This window comes from Anastrepha ludens, chromosome X, assembly GCF_028408465.1.
Source record: "Anastrepha ludens isolate Willacy chromosome X, idAnaLude1.1, whole genome shotgun sequence".
Classification (NCBI taxonomy): Eukaryota; Metazoa; Arthropoda; class Insecta; order Diptera; family Tephritidae; genus Anastrepha; species Anastrepha ludens.
The window spans coordinates 68,157,748-68,182,536 of record NC_071503.1 but is presented as its reverse complement, the minus strand read 5'-3'; the positions used below and the strand labels follow the sequence as shown (position 1 = coordinate 68,182,536).

Sequence of the window (24,789 nt, the reverse complement as noted above, 5' to 3'; positions counted from 1 at the left end):
GCCCCGAGGTCATCCCAGCTGAGGCTCTCAAACTTGTGGCTGAAAGCCGGCCAGATGTGATGCTCGATGTTTTCAATGCATGCATCGCTCATGGCATCTACAGAAACTGATGCTGATCAGTAAGGGTCCGCTTTGCATGCTGGACAGCGCCGGGAAATTGCTTGAGAAACTCATACAACAGAGTCTGTTGAGAGTGCAGGAGGATTATCAGCAAGGCAATATGGTTTCCGACGCGGGAAATCAACCCCTAGCGCAATAGAGGAGGTGGTAAGCAGTGCTCAAGACAGACGCTAGTAAAAGAACCGCATCACCGTCCTGGAAACGCTTGATGTACGAAACGCCTTTAACCGATGCCAAACCATGCTGCGGTAGCAAAGCCCATGGGACAATGAACCGAGGGGCAGATGGACGGCGAAACTTATTCCATCAATTGACAAATGGGTCCAAAGGAACTTCGGGAAGTGAACTACTTCTTATCTCAGTTCCTCTCGGCCACGGATACTTCCGGAGATACCAATACTGCATGGGCAAGGTAACCGACTCCAAGTGAATCGCTGAGCGATGACGCTGAACACACATTTTTTAGTTGCAATAGATGGCTCGCGGAAAGAAATGCTCTGAGGGAGCAGACTGGCAACATCGTATCGATTATGTATCAGCAAAATCCTCGAACGTGGGGAAAGCTGGAGCACGGTAAAGAAATACATGGAGAACGTACTACGGAAAAAAAAAGATCGACCTCGACACAGTGCAACAAAGTGAAGCCGCACAGATAGAGACACAAGAAGACGAGCCTATAGTATGAAAACTGGCAGACAAACATGGTGGACCTACACGTGGGTGAATAGAACTGGTCCTTTATGGATGCCGTTCTGGGCCCTCCCGAAGTAATATAGAAAGCAGTTCCGCGAAAGGTGTCTCCCCAGAATAAGAGGAGGGTCGTTTTAGTGTCCACACCACACGACGCAGTGGACGACGGTCGCTGTAAGTGCGAAGGCATTTTGAACCCTACCTCACCCCCCAAAAACAAAAAAAATTGGCGCCGGTTAATCGCGTAAGCGCTTATCGCGCCAATTGAGAAGAAGAAGGCTGAGCACGCAAGGGAAGTGGACGCCAAAAAACCAAAAAAAAAGGTGGCCACAAATACCCGTAGTTTAGTGAAGTAGTGAAGGGTGGCGGCCCGTGTGGAGATGCCTGATCCCCCATCGGGCGCGTTCCAGGTGGTGGTCAGGGAAGCCCTAGCATCATAATAGTGGCCTTTCCAGCTGGGTTACGTTCCAACACTCGCGTGTCAACTCAAAGTCGGCATAGAATAAGGGTGCCATCCGTAAACCAAACTGCATAGGGACGAGTCCCGAAGAAAAAATGGACAACTATGGATCAATTACTCCAGGTGGAACCCTCACAAATGGCAATCCACTCGATTCGGCGGCAAGGCTACGGATTCAGGAAGTCCCAACCATTACCCAAGTCTCTCAGCTCTATGAGCAAGATTGCATCCTGGAGGAGACGGAAAAACGTTTCCCAGTTTCGGAGGGCCTGAGCTGTGAGGCTGCTTCAGTGGTGGCACGACCTCCCAAAGAAGCCGAGATATCGAAGAGCGTGGCAAGAAGGGAAAGGAGAAAGCGGCGGGCAACGCTCATGCGGGAGAAATCCTCATGCGGCTCTGTCGGCCCTTTCACAGAAGCTACCGGGTCCTCGGAGGGTACTGGCGCTCCCAAATTGTCTCGCTCTCGACGTAAGCGGAGGAAGACGGTGGCTGAAAGCAGCACACCTCCCTGCCCTGAGGCTGATGCCGATATGCGTACCACGTGATTGGTAAACTGGGCCCTGACCATCAGCTGACGGATGCTGAAATCAAATACTGCAAAAGTCGAGTGATGGGTCCGGTTATTGTCTCCGGTCCTGAAGCCAATGCGAAGGGTTATGAGACAAAGGACGGCACCATAAAGGTGACGTGCGTGTCCCTGGCCAACTTCGAGTGGATCATGGCCGCTGTCAATAACGTGCCCTCCATGGGGACCACTCGCTTCGTAGTCTTAAAAGCCGGGCATCAGCACGAGGCTTTGGCGAGTCCTCTCGTACACCAAGAGTAGCCACCGGGAAGGAAAGGAAGGGGCTGGTCTTGTGGTGCGAGTGTATAAGGCCAGTGTTAATGTCATGGGCTCACGGTAAGGGAACCGTCTGAGCCTCTTCTTTGGGAGGTCAGTTTCCACGCATTTCCCAAATGACTGGCTCGGACCGTTCCTGTAGCTGCCGTCCCTTGACGGTGACGCAGATTAACTTGCAGCATTTCAAAGCCACTACCTCACTACTAAGTAGAAGGCTTACCCAGCTGCACACAATATCCCACATAATCACATTATATGACAGTAGTTCGAGTAGACCTAGGACCGGTCTTATAGTATCATCTCATCTCACTGTGACGGGTCTTGAGCAATTCTGTTGCTAAGACCTGGTAGCGGCTGAGGTGTATTACAGAGGAATACGCGGATGGTCGAAGTTTGTGATTGCATCTGCTTATTTTCCTTACGATGCTTTGGAAAGGCCACCACCTGGGAAATCCACTAGTCTCGTGAGGTTCTGTGAGCTACGCAATCTGGGCCTTATCCTATGTTGCGATGCTAATTCCCAGCTGACAATCTGGGGTAGCAGCAAGTTCAATGGACAGGGCTCTCGACTATTCGAAATTCGAATGGCACACAGCCTACGTTTGTAACTGCTAGAAGGCAGAAGGTGATTGATCTCACCCTATCAATTTCAAAACTTGGGTGGTCAATCAAGAACTGGGGAGTCCTTGCCGAAGATTCTTGCTCGGACCACAGATACATTGAGTTTCAGTGTGGCGAGGAAGTACAAATGCCATTGCCCTTTAGAAACCCCTGAAAAAACAGCTTGGCAGAAGTTTAGGGGGCGTGACGCCACCAAGACTGCTGAAAAAACAGGCCATGGAGAAGGCTGTTGAGCAACTTAAGGCTGCCCTAACTGAATGTTTTGAGTCAGCCTGCCCATTTCAACCTCTTTCCAACCGGACTCCCGTTCTTTGGTGGAATCGAGAGCTCTAGATGTTTAGGCGTGAATCGAAAAAACTTCTAACCCGGGCCCTCACGGCTAACCTGACTAAGGACTGGGAGCGATACCATGATGTTCAGAAGAACTACAAGAGGCTAATTGGGGAATCGAAAAGAGACTCCTATAGGGAATTCTGCAGCGGTATTGAATCTTTGAGTGACATGGTGAAATTGGTAAGAATTCTGAAAAGGGACCCAAATGAAAAGTTGGGGTTACTTAGGAAATCTGATGGCTCCTTCACGGAGCGGCAAAGTAAGACACTCAGCTTGCTTATGGAATCTCACTTTCCTGGTAATCCGATAAACGTTAGCTGGCAACAGCCCTTATTGATAGAGGCGGTTGTCAGAGCTGCTGCACTTTCTCAGCATGACTGGTAAGTTGCCAGATCTGTGGGGAATGAGGCCGCCATTCGATTTGCCATCAAATCTTTTGGTGACAACAAGTCGCCCGGACCAGATGGCATATATCCTCCCTTGCTGAAGGAACGCGCAGAGTCAGTGACAGCAGCCCTGAAGAAAAAAAAGAAATGATGGTAAGTGTTGGTTCACCCTTTATGCTTAAATAACTTACACCTAATTAACACTCAATATGTACAAATAAACATCCACTCATTGTAAATTTGCATACGTACACACACACACACACATATAGTCAATTTTACTTATTATTGCTCTCTAATTCTCTTTTAGTCTGATAAATCTTTCGTTTGTAAATAATTAGCATGAATTTCAATACATGAGTCTGGTCTTATCGCTCACATCAAGCAGTTCACTACAGTCTTTTTGGTTCGCAAGTGATTTCGCAAGTTTTGCATAGACACATACATTTTGGATTTCGTTACTCTTTTTGTTTTTCACTGCGCAAGATATACACCCTCAATTTTCTCGGTTTTTTCGTCATCCAAGAAAAAGGCTTCTTGGAACAAACATTTTGATTCACTTTATGCAGGATATACACGTGCCCCACGTTGGGCGCCAAAATGTTTGTTCCAAGAAGCCTTTTTCTTGGATGACGAAACCAAACATTTTGGCGCCCAACGTGGGGCACGGGTATATCCTGCATAAAGTGAATTGCTTTATTCTTCATCACCTAACGGCTGGAGCAATAACAGCATTCAACCAATCCGCTAGAGCAACAACAACAATCAACTAATTCGCGTTGTTGCTGCATTGTAACCTCTTGCTAGCAGTTAATTCCTATCGTGGATTTTTTCTGTTGCGCATATTTTTGGCAAGCACACAATACATTTCGTCACTCCAAAAGGTCGAATTCACCGTTCGTTGGAGACGTATACCGCTGCGCTGCTAAAGAAGCCGTTAACATCGCGTCGCTCTGCCATCACTACTTTCGCTGCCCTCGCACATTGAAGCTGCGTTGTTTGTGCATTTCTTCGTATTTTGTTTTGCTGTCGCTTGCTCCAACATTTGACCGCCAGCACAGCAGTCAGTTACCCAGCAGGAATCAATCAACTAATTCGCATTGTTGCTGCATTGTAACCTCTTGCTAGCAGTTAATTCCTATCGTGGATTTTTTCTGTTGCGCATATTTTTGGCAAGCACACAATACATTTCGTCACTCCAAAAGGTCGAATTCACCGTTCGTTGGAGACGTATACCGCTGCGCTGCTAAAGAAGCCGTTAACATCGCGTCGCTCTGCCATCACTACTTTCGCTGCTCTCGCACATTGAAGCTGCGTTGTTTGTGCATTTCTTCGTATTTTGTTTTGCTGTCGCTTGCTCCAACATTTGACCGCCAGCACAGCAGTCAGTTACCCAGCAGGAATCAATCAACTAATTCGCGTTGTTGCTGCATTGTAACCTCTTGCTAGCAGTTAATTCCTATCGTGGATTTTTTCTGTTGCGCATATTTTTGGCAAGCACACAATACATTTCGTCACTCCAAAAGGTCGAATTCACCGTTCGTTGGAGACGTATACCGCTGCGCTGCTAAACAAGCCGTTAACATCGCGTCGCTCTGCCATCACTACTTTCGCTGCTCTCGCACATTGAAGCTGCGTTGTTTGTGCATTTCTTCGTATTTTGTTTTGCTGTCGCTTGCTCCAACATTTGACCGCCAGCACAGCAGTCAGTTACCCAGCAGGAATCAATCAACTAATTCGCATTGTTGCTGCATTGTAACCTCTTGCTAGCAGTTAATTCCTATCGTGGAGTTTTTCTGTTGCGCATATTTTTGGCAAGCACATAATACATTTCGTCACTCCAAAAGGTCGAATTCACCGTTCGTTGGAGACGTATACCGCTGCGCTGCTAAAGAAGCCGTTAACATCGCGTCGCTCTGCCATCACTACTTTCGCTGCTCTCGCACATTGAAGCTGCGTTGTTTGTGCATTTCTTCGTATTTTGTTTTGCTGTCGCTTGCTCCAACATTTGACCGCCAGCACAGCAGTCAGTTACCCAGCAGGAATCAATCAACTAATTCGCGTTGTTGCTGCATTGTAACCTCTTGCTAGCAGTTAATTCCTATCGTGGATTTTTTCTGTTGTGCATATTTTTGGTAAGTACACAATACAGTTCGTCACTCCAAAAGGTCGAATTCACCGTTCGTTGGAGACGTATACCGCTGCGCTGCTAAACAAGCCGTTAACATCGCGTCGCTCTGCTATCACTACTTTCGCTGCTCTCGCACATTGAAGTTGCGTTGTTTGTGCATTTCTTCGTATTTTGTTTTGCTGTCGCTTGCTCCAACATTTGACCGCCAGCACAGCAGTCAGTTACCCAGCAGGAATATTTTCGCAACATCACATCGTGTTTAGCAACCATGTCTCTTGAAGAAGGCAAGCGTAAGCGCTCCAACATAAAGCGCAACATTTCGCGTATTAAATCGATCGTCGAAGCGGCAAGGGAGTCAGATGATAAACTTACCAATGCTGAGCTTCAGTGTCGACTAGGAATACTGGAATGTTACTTCAAGCAGGCCTTATCCGTCCAAGCTGACATTGAGGATTTAGATCCACTTGACAACGGCCGCGCAGATCTGGAAGATAGCTACGTAGCAGTTAAGCTGAATATCCAAGCGCAACTTGGAGAAGATGCTAACAGTACAGTGCACTTTCCCGAAACGTCAACAGCAGCAGTTGTTAAGCCCTCGTCGCATCTGCCAAAACTAACATTGTCAACATTTAGCGGCGATTACGCAGACTACAAGAATTTTATTACTTCATTCACCCAGATCATTGCTCGTGAACCAAGGCTGTCGAACATCGAAAAATTTAATTACCTGTTGACTTGTTTAAAGGGTCCCGCGCTAGAAACGGTTCATGCATTCCAAGTCACTAGCGAAAACTATCCGAAGGCTTTGGATAGGCTCAAGCAACGGTTCGACAACCCAACGTTAATTTTTTTGGAAGGTATTGCCTCACTGTTTTCATTACCGGCACTGGAAAGGTCGAACGCTCAACAGCTGCGCAGTTTAATAGACAAGGCATTGGCAATTGTTAGCTCCTTGGAGTCAGTAGGAACGTTTGCAAACATCGCACATGCATTGCTAATTAACATTGTGATGGGCAAGTGTGATCAGCAAACCAGGAGCAAATGGAACGAGTCTCTGGACTACAAGTCGCTTCCAACTTGGTCACAGTGCACTCAAGTCGTGGAACGACATTGTCAGTTCTTGCACTCATGCGAGGCATCGTCACAACGAAAACCCGAGTCTGGCAAGCAAAATCGCGCAAGCAATCGCATGCAAAATTCGTCATTTGCTATCACTAACTCTAATTGTGTTCTTTGTTCCAGTTCCAACCATAAACTCGTCAGTTGTTTGAGGTTTAAGGAGATGAACACAAATCAACGCTTTGATCTCATCAAGAAGATTGGGGTACAATTTTCCCAAAATCACTTTCCCAAAAAAATTTTTTCCCAAATTTTTTTTTCCCAAAAAATAATTTTCCCAATGCCATTTTTCCCAAACTAAAAATTTCCCAATAAATTTTCCCATAAAATATTTTTCCCAAAATATCGTTCGTCTGTAAAATATCGCATATACATTTGCAATGAATGGGCGAGTACATTTTTTATTATTTGAAAAGAAATGATTTTTTGCATTCAATTAATTCCGCCATAATTAGAAATTTTGACTTTAGGCAGCAAATTTTGGCTCATGAAATTTTGACACGAAAAGAATGACGTGAAAAAACTTGTTTATATGAGTGAAGTTGGATACATTCGTTACCTTGTCTTTTTATCCGAATTGAAAAATGTATATTGAAAAACTTTTTCGAATCTTTTTCGATTACTTAAGTATAAGATTTTTGATTATTATATACACTCATATTGTCGGAATCGTCGAAAAATGTGAAATAGTAGAATAATAAAAATTAATTTCAGTAGTATTTGTTCGGGAAAGCTATCTATTGGAAAAAGGTTATTTTGGGAAAACATGCATTCGGGGAAAAACAATAAAGCGGGAAAAAATATTTTTGGGAAAAAAAATATTGGGAAAATTATTTTTTGGGAAAAAAAAATTTGGGAAAAAATTTTTTTGGGAAAGTGATTTTGGGAAAAATGACCCCCCACCCATCAAGAAGGATGATCTATGCATCAACTGCTTAGGCAATGGTCATAGAATGATCCAATGTCCATCCAAGAATCGCTGCCGCTGTTGCAATCGAGCACACCACACGTTGTTGCATCATGAGAATGCATCTCAACCCACTCAAACAACTCCAGTGGCAGGTCCCGCATTCCAGCCTTCGGGGTCTACTCGACCTACATGGCGTACGACCACGACCATCAAATCGCGCACTTCAGCCTTTCAACTGTCACTTCAATTCGGAATCACCTTGCACATAGCATACCAGCCAGATGCTGAGATCGACACGTCCGGTTGGAGCTTGCCAGCCAATACCAAATTAGCAGACGAGATGTTTTTTAAGCCCCGGCGCATAGACCTGTTGTTAGGAACAGAGGCCTTCTTTGATGCTCTTGCTGTTGGCTAAATTCGACTGGGTCCAAATTTACCGACGCTTCAGAAGACGTTGTTTGGTTGGGTCGTCTCTGGTAGGTTTCGAGGTGACTATAACGTGACGTCATCATCTTGTCTGCTGTCAAATGAAACCTCAATCGACGAGAATTTGCAACGCCTATGGCAACTGGAAGCCATCGACACGTCACCAAAACCAACTCAGCCAGACCATCGAATTTGTGAAGAGCATTTCACAAAAACAACTCATCAAGACCACACTGGTCGAATTACTGTAAATCTGCCATTTAAAGACAACCCAATTTGTCTCGGAGATTCCTTCGATATCGCTCGTCGGCGATTCCTTGCGCTTGAGAGACGTCTTCTACGTTCGTCCGAAATCCGTCCGCAGTACATTGCCTTCATGGAAGAGTACGAAAGTCTTGGCCACATGTCAGTAGTAGCACACCCCAACTTGAAAGAGCCACACTACTATATGCCACATCACTGCGTGCTTAAACCTAGCAGCACGTCAACCAAATTGCGAGTAGTGTTTGATGCCTCGTGCCGCACCTCAACACAAACATCATTGAACGATCATTTGTTAGTGGGGCCCACAATTCAACAAGATTTATACATGCTTCTATTACGTTTTCGTCTGTATCGTTTCGCCATCACCGCAGATATCACTAAAATGTACAGGCAAGTACTCGTAGAAAATAATTGTCGACAATTTCAATACATACTTTGGCGAGCTTCCCCAGACTCAGATCTCCGCACGTACCAGCTCAACACTGTAACATACATATGTCGACGACATGTTATGTGGTGCCGACGATATAACCACGTTACACACACTCAGGCATGAAGTTGTTGAAGTACTCCGTCGTGGACAGTTTCCAATATCGAAATGGCACTCAAATCACCCAGACTTCAAGGAAGGTCAAGCAACAAAGGAGCTTCATATCAACGACGATTTTGTGACCAGTGCGTTAGGAGTAACATGGCATCAACGAAGCGACGTATTTTCGTTCGGCTTTAACCCGAAACAGCAATACAATTCGGTTACAAAGCGGACAATATTGTCTATTGCCTCATCGCTGTTTGATCCACTTGGCTTGTTGTCACCATTGATAATCACTGCCAAGATTATCCTCCAAGAGCTATGGTTATTGAAGCTCGATTGGGACGAGTCTGTACCTCAGCACCTACAACAAGCTTGGACAAACTGCTTAGCATCATTAAACTCGATTTCGTCACTCATCGTGCCTCGTTATTGCTTGCAACCAACCGTACGGAACATACAAATACACGGGTTTTGCGACGCATCAATTCGAGCATACGGTTGCTCTGTATACATACGTACGGAAGACTTGGATGGACATGTTGAAGTTCAGTTATTTACATCAAGGTCAAGAGTCGCTCCAGTCAAAAGGCAGTCGCTTCCCAAACTTGAACTTTGTAGTGCGCACCTTCTTGCATCTCTCTACGCAAAAATAAAAGATGTTTTTACTGATCAACCTCTAAGCAGTTACTTTTGGACCGATTCACAACTAGTACTGCATTGGCTTCAACAGCATTCAATAACGCTTTCAACTTTTGTAGGGAACAGAGTATCGGATATACAAGAGTTGACTGTAGGTGGACACTGGAGATACGTACCAATGCGCGAGAATCCTGCGGATCTTGTATCTCGAGGTTTTCCGGTCCAGCTTTTTTGTTTCAAGATCAGACTAAATGGCCAAATCAAAAACCACCAGTTGACCTCGACGGAGACGTCATCAATTCGGAAAAACGCAAAACGACACTTACCACAATGATGGAGACAAACTACATTCTCAACATCATCAATGGCATTAGCTCGTACCCCCATTGCTTACGTCTAGTCGCCTGGTTATTCCGGTTTTTTGATTCGTCCAGCAAGAAATCAAGGTTCACTACCGCTTCACCATCGCCTGACGAATTGCGACGCGCTTCACATTGCTTAACATGGAACGTTCAACAGCATCACTTCTCTGTCGACTTTCAGTTACTAAAGAAAAATCGATCATTAAAAAGTAATTTAAAATTTTTGACTCCATGTATAGACACTTCGACTGGATACGAGCTTATCAAGGTTGGTGGCCGTCTGGACTACACCGAATTACCAGACAGCCAAAAACATCCATTGCTGTTGCCCAGTAATTCACAATTTATTTTGACGTATGTACGCCATTTACATCTTCGCAATTACCATGCAGGCCCAAAAGCCTTAGTCGCCTTGATCCGCCTTGAATATTGGATTGTCAACGCCAGAGATTTGGCCCGTCGCGTCGTTCGTTCGTGTGTGCATTGCGTTCGATACAAGCCCACCTTGCTGCAGCAAGTAATGGGACCCCTACCAAGAGAGCGTGTCCAACCAACACGTCCATTTGAACGCTGCGGAATCGACTTTTGCGGACCAATAAGCACTTACCTGCGAGTCCGAGGAAAGACACCTACCAAATCATACTTGGCGATATTTGTTTGTCTTGTCACTAAGGCGGTTCATATTGAGGTGGTCTCGGACTTGTCTACAAAAGCATTCCTGAACGCTCTAAAACGTATGGGTGGTCGGCGAAAGATGCCGTGCCACATTTTCTGCGACAACGCCACGAATTTTGTAGGAGCATCCCACCATTTGCAAGAGGTCAAACAATTTTTGTTCAAGCACGAAACCCAGAACGAAATTAACAAATATTGCTCTTCCGATTTTATTAATTTCCATTTTATCCCACCTAGGGCACCCCATTTTGGCGGCCTCTGGGAAGCAGCAGTTAAAAGCGCAAAGGGACTGCTCTATCGCACATTGGCTAATACAAGATTAACATATGAAGAACTGAGCACTGTAGCTGTGGAAATAGAGGCCATACTAAACTCGCGTCCGGTCTCACCGCTATCATCAGATCCCAATGACTTTGAAGCACTCACTGCTGGACATTTTTTGGTCGGGTCATCGCTACGTGCCCTACCCGAAAGCTCACTCGAAGAGAGAAATATCTCGAATTTGGATCGATACGATATGATTACGGCCATCAAGCAACGCTTTTGGCGCCGCTGGTCTTCAGACTATGTCAATGAACTACGCTCACGAGTCAAGTGGACGACACCTACACCCAATCTTGCAGAAGGTACGCTAGTGATCATCCACGACGATAACCTCCCACCACAACGCTGGAAGCTTGGTCGCGTTGAGTCGACCGTACGTGGACGAGATGGTCACGTTCGAGTTGTGCGCCTCCGCACTACTAATGGGAGCTGTTGCCGGCCTGTTCACAATCTTGCCATCCAGCCAGTGTCTTGAAAGTGCATCCTTTCAACGGGGCCGGGATGTTGGATCACCCTTTATGCTTAAATAACTTACACCTAATTAACACTCAATATGTACAAATAAACATCCACTCATTGTAAATTAGCATACGTACACACACACACACACATAATCAATATTACTTATTATTGCTCTCTAATTCTCTTTTAGTCTGATAAATCTTTCGCTTGTAAATAATTAGCATGAATTTCAATAAATGAGTCTGGTCTTATCGCTCACATCAAGCAGTTCACTACAGTCTTTTTGGTTCGCAAGTGATTTCGCAAGTTTTGCATAGACACATACATTTTGGATTTCGTTACTCTTTTTGTTTTTCACTGCGCAAGATATACACCCCCAATTTTCTCGGTTTTTTCGTCATCCAAGAAAAAGGCTTCTTGGAACAAACAGTAAGAGTCGCATTCAACCCAAAGGTTGGAAGAGACGACTACACCAGCCCCAAAAGCTTTAGACCCATCAGCGTGACTTCTTTTATGCCGAACACTCTCAAACGACTGGTGGAATTGCGCATACGTCAGAAGTCACTAAAGGCTCACCCTATGTCTCCATATCAGCTTGCCTATAAAAGTGAAAAATCCTGCGAGTCAGCACTGCAAAACCTTATTGCTAGTATAGAGCTGGCCATGGACAGGAGGGACTACGCTATGGGAATCTTTTTAGACATGGGGTGTTTGATAATGCCCCTTTTGACGGTATGTGTAGCTCTGCTAGTAGGCACGGCGTAGACCGAGTGCTGGTGAATTGGATTTGTTCGATGCTGGCGCAAATAATCGTCTCGGTGCGAGCAAAGGAAGATCTGCTGGTGTCATCCGGGGTTAATAGAGATTGCCCCCAAAGCGGTGGGCTGTCCTCATTGCTCTGGTGCATGGCTGCTCGCCACCTTAAACGACTCGGGAGTCTACGCACAAGCATATGCAGACGATGTTGCCTGTTTGGTAACAGGCCCTTCGCTTATGAACATCTGCAGGAAAGTGCAGAAAACTCTGGATCTGATTGACACTTGGTGCTGTGCGAATGGGCTATCGGTAAATCTCAGCAAGACTGGTATTGTCCTCCTCACCAGAAGGAGGAAGCTTGATAGACTCGTTCTACTTGAACTAAAAGGAGTTACAATCCAGTTTTCCAAGGAAATTAAATATCTTGGAGTAATCCTCGATAGTATGGAAGTCACACGATGAAAAAAGAAGGCGGCAGTGCAAAGGTGCCATTGGGCAAACGTGGGGTCTTTCTCCTAGCAAGGTCCTATGGATCTACACGGCTATGATAAGACCTATTATCACCTATGCATCAGTGATCTGGATGAGTAGACTCTCTCTCGTGGGAGTCAGGAGAACCTTATCGAGACTACAACGCACTGTGGCCATCTGTTGCATCGGAGCGTTTCTGATTACTTCAAGCCCGGCATTAGATGCTCTGATTGGTTTACCACCACTTCATGCTTTGATCCAAGGAGAGGCTTTGAAGGCCATCTGCAGGCTGACACACAATGGGAATTGGCACGGCCCCTGTCCGGCATTGGAAAACAGAGAAGGCATATGCTTCGATCCAACGATTCTCTTCATGCCCCTTGACTACATGCCATCAAGAGTGGTACTTGAAAAGAGATACAGTGTAGTGCTGCCAGAGCTCAGTTGTGGTCAAGCTCTGAAAATGAGCTTGGCAAACACTGTTTTCGCATTTTCACGGATGGCTCCAGGACCGCGCATGGCGCCGGCTCCGGGGTCTACGTGGAACCCAGGAGGACAAAACTGCACTTTGCTCTTGGAATGTATGCATCTGTGTTTCAAGCGGAGGTGTATACTGTTCAAGCAGCGATGAACTTTGTTGTGGAAAACCGATGGAGAGGCAGATCTATATGTGTCTGCAGCGACAGCCAAGCTGTGCTCTTGTCCTCAGACAGCCCCCCAACCACATCAGGGGTAGTCGAGTCCTGTAAATCTAGGCTGAACTATGTCGGTAGACTTGATAGCCTGTTGCTAACATTGGTCCCGGAACACGTGGGTATCGTGGGTAACGAGACCTCTGACTCCTTAGCTAAGATGGGCTTTGGAAAGAAGTTGGCCACTCGCCGTTTTGCCACTCCCTTCTGCGGTCATCAAAGCCACGGTTAGCAAATGGGACTAAACTGATATTATCTGTCTTATGCGACCGATTGTCGCAAACACTTCTGTCATTAAACAAAGAGGAGTGCAGATGGCTGGTTGGACTGATGATGGGCGAAGCGCATGGAAGGGTTGGTCATGTCAGACAGTGTACTCTGCCCATCTTGTGAAGAGGAGGATGAGACGGCGGACCAGTTTTTTATATTCGTAGTAAAGAGTTATGTAATCAAGCTGTGGAAAATTTATATTTGACTATGTCAAATGAAATTTCATTAGATGAAAAATATCACGTTCTTGTTAAATTCAGTGAGAATTGGAAGACTAACGCTGAAACCTTCTTCTTCTTAGTTGGCGCGATAACCGCTTACGCGATTTTGGCCGAGCTTAACGAAGTTGTTCCCTTATCGTTTCCTTCTCGTCTCCCACGCTACCTAGTACCACGAGCTGGTACCGCATCGAACACTTTCAGAGCCGGAGCGTTTATATCCTTTCGGACGATATGATTCAGTTAACGCTAATACCGTAGTTGAGAAAGAATTAAAGATAAAGAATTAAAATTTGGTATTGATGAATGTGCTACATATACTCAAGTAGTTTCGCTGCGTTAGAAGACCAAATAGTCTATAAAAGTTAAGCCCCAAAATTTTTAGAGCTCTTATCTAAATTCCTTCAAGCAGAAAAAAATTTTCGACTAAATTTGGTTCCCTAATGCTAACAGCATAAAACTGCCATGGAGAAATTTGAAGGTATAATTATTGCTGACATTTTAGATGACGCTAAGCGAAATGCAGAGAACGTTAATGTATAAAGAAATCTCACGGGCTTCAAAGGGTGTGAATTGTCCAAAATGAAGTCTAACCGCCGCCGTGGTCTTTGATATTTTTAACAGAGCTGATTACAGTGAATTCTCTCTTTAGTATATCGGCTCTGAACAGTTTTTGACTTCTGTAGGAAATCAAATTGACGAATGGCTGAAGGCATTTTGCAAGGCCTTTGAATGAATTTATTTCTGTATTCTCATAACAAACGAAATTTCATTCAATTTATATTTTCAAAACAAACTACGTTGTTTCATTTTTAAGCACCAAAATTTAAAATAAAACTAACTTTAATGTTCTCTGCTTTCATTTAAAGATAAGATTACAACAGAAGGAAAAGACATTGTAAAACGACTTCGCAACTTGGTGCTTACGTTTTATTAAATTTAAAATTTTATAAAAATTTTGATGAACATTTTTACAAATTTTTTGTGCCTAACTAACTAAAGTCCCACCAAATATCAGGTCAGTCCATAAGTTCGTGCGTTTTTTAAAGGTGGTTTTAAAATTAATAAAAAAGATATTTAAAGTATTTATTAATCAATAATATGTTTTCCTTCATTATTTACAATGTCTTCCCAACGTTAAGCTAATTTTTAATTCCCTGCTCAAGAAATTGTTTGTCCTTGGGGCCAAAATACGCTTCGATATCCCTTTTTATAGCTTCTTTTGAGGAGTAGTTCTTGTTACTCATATGGGATTGAAGTCCACGGAAAAGGTGATAATCACAAGGTGCAATATCCGGAGAGTATGGTGGATGCGGCATTAGCTCCCATTCGAGCTCCTTCAGCTTTAATAATGTTTGCCTTGCAGTATGAGGTCTTGCGTTGACGTGATGAAACAAAACTTTGCGTCTTCTCACTAAAGACGGTCGATTTTTTTAAGTGCTTCATTCAGGTTTGATAGGTGATGGGAATAATAATCAGCAGTTATCGTCAGGTTTGGTTCCAGAAGTTCATAGTATACAATACCTGCCATATCCCACCAAATAGACAGGAGAATCTTCTTGGGGTGAAGGCTATCTCTAGGGGTCGGTTCTGGTGTTTCATCTTTATCTAACCATTGGCGTTTGCGAACAGGATTATTGTAAAGGACACATTTTTCATCACCAGTAACGAAACGATTAAAAAAACTTTCATTTTCAAGCCGTTGCAGCAGCTGAGAACACACATTCACTCTCTGCTGAAGGTTAGCGACAGAAAGTCTATACAGAACCCTTGTTCCCAGCTTTGAAACCTTTCCCAACTGAACCAGGTGCCTGTGAACTGTTGCATGCGATGAATTTAACCTCTGAGCTATCATATCGACTGTCAAATTTGGCTGAGCTTCCACGAGTTCGAGCAAGGCGTCGGAGTTAAAGACTTCAGGACGACCAGCGCGCGGAACATCCTCCACGTCGCAGTTACCACTTCGGAATTTTGAAAACCACTTTTGCGCAGTCCTTACACTCACGGTATCCTCTCCGTGAACAGTGTTTATTTCTGCAGCAGCATTTGTTGTATTTTTACCAGTTTTATAAAAAAAAAAACAAAATATGCCTCTTATACACGTTCGAAGATTCCATTTTATTTTTTAACAAATGTGCTTCTATCCGCGATTAAAATCACTTGTTGAATGCACAATGTATTTAAGAAAATATAAATAGTTCCGTTATATTCCGCGAATTATTTTTTGTATGCAAAAATCGTACAAAAGTGAAATTATGGGTAAAATACGCACGAACTTATGGACTGACCTGAATATAATGATCTCCTTGGATGAAGATCCGACTTGACTCTCGGCTTTGGCGTATCTCTTGGAGTCACTCACTCCTTATCATAGGCACCATTTCTCATATCCCGTGACGATTCGGTACAAACAACGCTGTTTATGACCGCGTGTTGCTCGATGGCGGGCGAGATGCTGAGAAGCATTTTGAAGGCAACTTTCTTTGTTTTTCTCTTTGAGCTCGTGAGGCACCCAGGCGCCCATTGATTGAAGGTGATTGAGAATCGTTTTATGATCTCAGTTCATTTTTTCCGCTAACTTACGACTGGCTTGGCGGTCGTTCTCCTTTAAAAGTGATTGGAGACGTTCTTCATCGATTTCAGAAGGCCTTCCGCTGCGGGATGTGTCATTGACGTTAAAGTGGCCATGTTTGAACACACATCACAAATGTCCCGGGTTGCTTAGGCAGATCATTAACCTCGTTGGAAAGCAGAGAAGAGAGTTGACGAAAATTTTGATTTTTGCCTCCTGGTTATTCCATTTCCAGCATCAAAACTAATAAAAAATGAAATAGCTCAAAAATACAATTAACATAGTTTTGTAGAGCAGAAAGAGTTCTATCGAATTAATACTTAGCCTTTGCCAATCAGTAAACAAATCGGAAAATAAAAGAAAATACAAAACCGCGATGAACTTATTCCCAACCCAATACATATGTACTGAAGCAACCAAGACCTACCTGACGACACATGGCCTTACATGCAATAATTACGGAGTAAACATCCGAATGATTGAATTCCTGCGAGTATACGTGTTACACACACACAGGGTTTGATTAAAAAGTAATGAAAATTTGAAATGATCCAACGATCGCTGCATTTTCGCCACTGCAAAATCCTAACACACTTTTAAACCAGCTTTCACGCGCGGAGCGATGTTGACTGCACCGCTTTTGCCAGCGAACTGGGACCGATTCCTAGTGGAAGGTCCAACGATCATTTTCCCCAACCAGCCGATTCGGTTGATAGGAAGGCTCATTACTTTTCAATCAAATCCTGTTTGTATGCACTGAAGCAACCACGACCTATCTCATGACGCATCACGCAATAATTATGCAGTAGATACCCGAATGATCGAATTCCTGCCTAACAAATGCTAAAACAATTGTCTTTTGAATATGGACGTACATATTTGTGTGTGCGTATGAACACTTTATGGCCTAGTCTATGTACGTACGTATTTGTATTCTGAACTCCCAGCAAAAAAACTATGACTATTAGTATACGGGCACTCACTTTAATCCTCTACGTCGTATAGGTATGTCCAAAGCTAAAATTCTAAGCCTAGCGAATACGAGAACAAAATACATTCATAGGTGTTAAACTTTTAAGCCTTGTGACTACATTCATAGACCATGTTTCTTTTAGCGGCGTTGAACAGTTTCAAAAATTGTAAATCACAACAAAAACAAATTCATTGATAAGTTCGAGCTCATATTTCTAGGAGCAAAGGACTTTCATTCATAAAACGAGCAGCCCATATGCCAATTTTTCTCAACGATGACAAAAATGTACACCTAAGATTGAAAAAATCAAATCAAAATAGTCAATATTGTGCATTTGTCAGGGGTAATCTCAGCAACGCGTGTAAGGAAAACAATGAAAGTTTCACACATTGTTGGTGTTGCTTTGGCAAAGGTTTCTGTGAAGTTTGGTTGAAATCCGATGACGCGTGTGTGTGCGGTGCGTCGGTTAAGTGAGTGTGTTTTTGCTATTTGCCGCACGTATTTTTTGTACCGCACATAGCATTCATTAGAATTGAATACATTTGGGTCGTGTGTGTCTGGGCCGATTATTATGAAATTTGGTATATATATATTATATATTTTTCCACGGTGAAGGTTAGTATAATTATTGATTCCACTCGCCACCAGGTGGCGCTGCCGAAGGCCAAAACGAGGACCCGAGTAACCCTAGGATGTGTTTTTACATTGTGGGTATCAAATCAAAGCTACTGATGAGTGCTTTAATGCAGAGTATTTTTTAGATCTCTGAGTGACCAGGGTCTCGAAATATAGCCGAAAAGGTGGACCAAGGTACCCTTGGATGTGTTTGTACAATATGGGTATCAGATGGAAGCTGTTGACGAAAGCTTTTAAGTGAAGTAATTTTTACTGCCCGTTTCCGGGATAAAGAAAGGAGATGGAGCTGGAGATGGAAGAGGAAAAGGAATAGCTACAGGAAGAGGAAGAGGAAGAGGAAGACCACTTAGTATTAAAAATTAAAAAAAAAATTCTAAAAAAATTTTAAAATGTTACATATCCGCTTATTATATAAACGTTAATCTGAAGTCAGTTATAGTGAAAAATTAATTGTATCATTGCTGGCGGGATTGGTGATCGTTTCCTTAATTTTTTGCAGAAAGGTTTTACTAATATGAGATATTACCTATATCATTCATTTATTTACGTACTACCTGTGTACTCACAAATATACGGTTGAAGCAATTATATGTCAGTTTTTTTACTTCGCCTGGAAAAGTTTATATAAATTTAAGAAGAGTAAATAGAACTAATTTTATATCAGACTTCACGCAAAAAAGTCATTTGCACCTGAACACATAGCTGGGTTAAAGCGGGAGGGAATAGAACAGTTCTCTTCTCCTTCTCCGCTTTTTCGCACACGTAATTGTATGGGATGGGTGCACGATGGCACATAAAAAGTCACTGGAAGCGCTTGATAGGACATTACGAGATTTACGTAGTAAAAATGAAATGTTTGGTCGTGCCTTAGTGCTGCTGGCAGGTGATTTTAGACAAACACTGCCTGTTATTCCTCGAGCAACTGTAGCAGATGAAATGGCTGCATGTTTGAAATCATCATATTTGTGGAGACATGTTCAAACACTCAAACTAACTACAAATGTACGTGTTCTAATGCAAAATGATCCATCAGGTGCTGAATTTTCACAGCAATTATTGGATATTGGAAATTGCAAAGTTCCTGTCGATAATTTAACTGGCTTAATAACTTCACAACCAAACTTTTGTCAAATAAGTCAAACGAAAGAACAGTTAATTCAAAGTATTTTCCCAAATTTGCCTCAAAATTACAAAAATCATGATTGGCTTAGTGAACGAGCCATCATGGCAGGGAAAAATAAAGGTGTGAATGAAATGAATGCGGCTATTTTGGCTAACATACCAGGTCCAGAACAAACATATCAATTCGTTGACACTGTTACAAATCAAGATGATATTGTAAATTATCCCACTGAATTTTTGAATTCCGTTGATTTAACTGGATTACCGCCACACATGCTAAGCTTGAAAATAGGAGCACCGATTATTATGTTGAGAAACATAAATCAACCACGACTATGTAATGGCACTCGATTAACAGTTAAGAGATTGATGAATAACGTCATTGAAGCAACAATTTTGAATGGAAAATACTCTGGTGAAGACGTTGTAATACCGCGAATACCAATGATACCATCGGATATGCCTTTAGAATTCAAACGTTTTCAATTTCCTGTTCGCCTTGCATTCGCGATTACTATTAATAAGTCACAAGGCCAAACTTTAACAATTTGTGGTATTGATTTAGAATACCCGTGTTTTTCTCAACTTTATGTTTCATGCTCAAGAGTTGGTAAGCCATCGGTATTATTCATTTATTCAACAACGCATGGAAAAACGAAGAATATTGTATACCAAAGAGCATTACAAAGTAATAAAGTAAATCACATCAAACGTTTTTTAATTGCAACTACTATTTGAAACTTCTTTCATTACTATTCATGTGCGAGAATTTTTATAAAATACACACAGTATTTTTCGGCTTAGTTTAATTAATTAATCTAGATTTTTTTAAAGACGACCAGCGGAACGGGCGGGTTTTCGCTAGTTTCTTATATAAATATTTGCCAATATTTGGTAAATCGTGAATTTTTGTCATGTCGAATGGCCGCGGCTCTGTATATATGTTTGCACCCATATATGTATGTAAATATGTCTTCTAAATGCTCGACAGCCGCAGCTGCTGTACATCAAGTGCGCGCAGGAGCCTACAGTGAGATGCAGAAAATAGCAAGACGTAGCTTATGAAAAAGTTCTGTCCCGGACATTTCGATACTAGAGAAAATTTCGAAGCAACTATTTTGTATTTTCTGATTGTAGGTAAATAATTAATAAGCATAGTACTTCACGTATGTAGTTCTCCAATTGATAAAAAGTGCACAAAAACATACGTATGTTTGTATGTATGTATGTATATAGCTGCAAAGTGAGAAACTTGCACTGAAACAGAAATGGGACTTATTTGTATGTTACTGTACATACATTCAGTCTTCGGATGAAGCCCAAAGTGCCAAATACTTAATATTGAACCTTCTGTGAGCTGTGCAGTGCTGTACATAGCAACCGAGACCAAAGCCGCAAACCATCAAACTTAAAATTTTCAGTCCATATACACTTATAATTTCCAAAATTTAATGCATACTTTTCTTCTTGAACTTTAAAATTCACGTATCACATACTAATGTACTACTTCATAGTAAAGAACTAAAAAAAAATCGCCCATTGCTCTGTGAAAATCATATTCTAGGGATCAAAATAAGAAACTTTGCCAAAGGAACCATACCTCTAAAACGAGCTCTGATGTCCGCCAATTTGGGTCGAACTTTTTAGTTTCTTTTCTATAACTCACTTAAATTAATTAATTCATTTACAAATTCAAATTCAAATTATAAATAAATAAAAATAAAGAAAAAACATTGCCATTTAGCTGATTTTAGCTACCCAAAAGTTTGTCCCAAATTGGGGGACATCAGAACTCGTTTTAGAGGTATGGTTCCTTCGGCAAAGTTTCTTATTTTGATCCCTAGAATACGATTTTCACAGAGCAATGAGCGATTTTTAAATAGACCCGCCCTACTGCAGAGCTTTCATTTGCAAATTTATCAGCTAACGTGTTCCTTGAATAACCACAATGTCCAGGCACCCAAATAAGACTAACTTTCTTGTGTTTTGCAACACTGTTCAGTTTTGTCTTACATTCACCGATTAACTTCGAAGAGCATCGTGGGTTAGCAAAGGCTTTCAGTGCAGCTTGACTGTCACTACAAATTCCAATACTGTTGCTCTGTCACTTTTTCTCAATTAGCCAGTACGCCACATTCAAGATGGCATAAACTTCCGTAAAATACCGTGGCCATCTGTCCTGTGGCATAGGAGTACTTAGTGTCTTCGTCTAAGTACCATCCAGATCCGCTTCCATCACTGGTTTTGGATCCGTCGGTGTAGAAAGTGTGCTGATATCCCGTTAATAAGTTCTCTGGACTTTACCATTGATCTCTACCTGGGATCAAAACATTATACTTCCTACCGAAGCTAACGACAGGCACCCGATTGTCCACTGGCATCGAAAACAGTGTTCACCGCTCTGACAACTGATGGTATATCTGACAGTGGCCAGTGCTTACTTCATTTCTCCAGACTCCGTTTAACTTGAGCCTGTACGCCGTCTTCATTGCTTCCTTTCGAATATGAAGTTCTAGAGGTCGCAAGTTCAGAATGACATTAAGGGCATCACCAGATGTCATACTCATGGCACCTGTGATACGCAAGCACACATTTCTCTGTAGCCTCTTTAGAGGTTTAACCATTGTGGCTTTCCACCATACTACAGAGGCGTATGTAATAATGGGTCTAATCAGGGTGATGTACAGCTAGTGTACTATCGCTGGTCTTAGACCCCATGTCTTGCCAAAGGTTCTCTTACACTGCCAGAAGACTTTTAGTGTTCGAGAGACCTTCTGCTCGACGTGCTTCTTCCAATTAAGTTTACTATCTAGGATTACTCCTAAATATTGAACCTCAGAAGACAGTTGCAGTATTACCCCTTTCAATGTGGGTAGTAACCGGCCTTCCATATTGCGTTTCCTGGTGAAAAGCACTAAGCTACTTTTTGTAAAATTCGCCGAAACACCATGCAATCCGCACCAATACTCAATCTTATTTAGAGCTACCTGCATTTTATTGCATATAACTTCAAGGGATCGTCCTGAGATTAATACGCACACATCTTCTGCGTGGACAACCCTTCTTACCCTCAACCCTGACTCCTTCATCGCTTTCTCTATCCATGGTAAGCAGTCTTTTGGATAGCATAGAGTGGATCCATCTGCCAATGATTTACTTCCACTCCATGACTCCTGATAGAAGAGCACATAGAGTCAAAGGTAGCATTGTCGAAAGCTCCTTCAATGCCCACAAATACACCAAGAGTGTACTCTCTCGGTTCCAGCCCTTTTTCGATTATGCGAACGCACAAGTGCAGAGCCGTTTCGCAAGATTTCCCACTTTGATAAGCATGTTGTCTGACGTTGAGAGGGTTTCGACCTAGAACCCACGTCCTAATGTGCTTCTCCACCCTACGTTCGAGACCCTTAAGCATAAACGATGTTAGGCTTATAGGTCTGAAGCTTTTTGGTAAAGCTTAGCTGTCCTTGCCTGGCTTTGGGACAAATACCACTTTCACCAAACGCAACAATTGTGGAACACAAGCGTGCGCAAGACATGCCGTAAAGATTCTTTTCAAAGCCTTTATTAGTTGTTCACCGCCTCGCTTGAGCATGATTGGTTAAATGCCATCGGGTCCTGGGGACTTCAAGTTTTCGAATGACGAGAATGCGAACCTTATCGTTTCTTCGTTAACTATCCTGGATGCAATAAACCAGTCACGTCTACTGGTAATTATATTGACATGATCAGATTGATCGATAGAGCTTTGACCAACAACATTCCTAGAGCCAGGGAAATACGTTGAAAGGAGAACATCGTACACTTCTGATTTTGAATCCGTAAAAGTACCATCTGGCTTGAGCAGTGAGTCTAGCCTAGCCGTCCGGTCTCTTTGAGGGCTTTGCATAACCTCGCTGAACTCTTTCGTTCCTCCAGTTCACTGCAGAAGGTTCTATAAGAGTCCAATTTTGATGATTTAATTTTATTTTTATATTCCTCCCTCAGCTTTCGGTAGGCAGTCCAATCTTCTTCCAACTGAGTTTTAAGAGCTCTGTAATGAAGTTTCCTGGAAGTTTTCCAGAGTTTCGAGAGTTCGGCGTTCCACCAAGGGACTGTCCTACTCTCTATACAACGATGGTCTGACAGGAAATCTTTATCGAGTACTTTCCAACCAGTGATATGGTCTGGACGGGCATGATGAGAGCTTTGTAGAGACTTAGTTTTTTTAGTCTCCTTTAAAAGCCTTTTTCGGACTTTACTACTCAATTGCCTATTTAGTCCAAAGTAGCATTTGTTGGCAAGAGAGATTATATGTTGGATTTCAAGGCTGACATTGTTATCGGTGTTAATGCTGGTTCATAAATAAACGAAGTCTTTTAAAATGTCGAAATCGTAACTCTCAAGAGTGACGTGGGTGCCGATACGCGATTGCGCCGACGGTTTGTTTGATGACAGGTGGTACTTGGCTTCGTCCTCGTTGACCACCAGACCAATTCGCTGTTCCTTTTTATTCAGTTTGGAGAAGGCAGAACTGACAGTTGTTAGGCCGATGATGCCAATATCATCGGCATAATTGACACAGATTGCAGGATCGCCCTTCTTATGGATTGGGCAGAACACGCTTAAATTCCAATCGGCAGGCATGCTTTCATCCGACCATAAGTTGTTTAAGTGGCGGGTCCCAAACCCAGCGCACAACCAGCTATCCTGGAATGTTTCGCCGTCACATTTTAGCTCACACCCGAACGAATGTTCGGAAGCTACCCAGAGGATACTTGGGCTAATCCCGGGAGTTGTGAGCTGCTTGAACCATGTGCAGAAGAATCGTTCTGGCCACTCCCAAGTAAATGGCGATCAGTAACTTTCCCCACTTGCGTGGACTTCTACATATGGAACCATCCTCCAATGCAATACAAAAATATTACAATTTTAAAATTGCACTGTCAAAACAAAAAAAAATTATTTTCCTTTGCTATAGTGTAAAGCAGTAAATTTAATTGAACCACATCTGAAACGGACAATGCCTCAGAAGGTACCATGCATTCTGCCATACAGAATTGTTCCGACCTCATACCACACGTGAATATACTAGCTAATGCGAAATATTTAAGTTAAACAAACACAATAGACATCCTTCAATGCCATACATGCAGTCAAACCCTATCCTTATTTACTCGTGTGGGATTCTACACATGGATATTTTTGAAATACTTTGAACAACAGAAATACTTCAGTTGTATTGATAAATTCACAAAATTCGCAAAGCTCTTCCCTATAAAAAAATCGTCCTCTCATTTGTGAACAAAGTTAACGGTTACACTGCACTATTTCACAGTGCCGCGGGTTTTAGTTATGGATAATAAACGTGGATTTCTTACCCCACTTGTACTAAGCTAGATTCAATCTTTTGTGATAAACATATATCAAACGCCAATACAACAGAATGAAGGTAACTGTCAAGTTGAGACTTTCTTGACTAACAACCAAAAAACGCGTTACAATAGCCGTTGACCGATCAAATAACACAATCCATTCGGTGATAAATACTCTGTCCGCTGATGTTTTCCTCAACAGGACAGCCAGAACAAACTATCAGTAGTTACCAAACTTTAGGGAACACACAAACGAAGATATAAAAAATCTTCTATTACATGAGCAGGAGAGTAGGAATGCAAGAAATAACAAAACCCGATCGCCATCTCACAATTATAATAGCGGTGATGAACTGTTCATCGCCAACAGGCAGATAAAAAGCGAAGAGAAATCGCTTTACAAAAAAGAAACAGTCGCTGAAAATAG

At 42.6% G+C, this 24,789-nt stretch overlaps 1 protein-coding gene across 1 annotated transcript; it reads left to right on the top strand.

Annotated features, from left to right (window-relative positions):
• Nucleotides 1–5,850: 5,850 nt before the first annotated feature.
• On the top strand, nt 5,851–11,311 carry LOC128870183 (uncharacterized). Its single transcript, XM_054112777.1, has 3 exons — nt 5,851–6,906; nt 8,402–8,691; nt 9,595–11,311. The coding sequence occupies exons 1-3, from the start codon at nt 5,851–5,853 to the stop codon at nt 11,309–11,311; spliced, it is 3,063 nt and encodes a 1,020-aa protein (XP_053968752.1).
• Nucleotides 11,312–24,789: the final 13,478 nt, after the last annotated feature.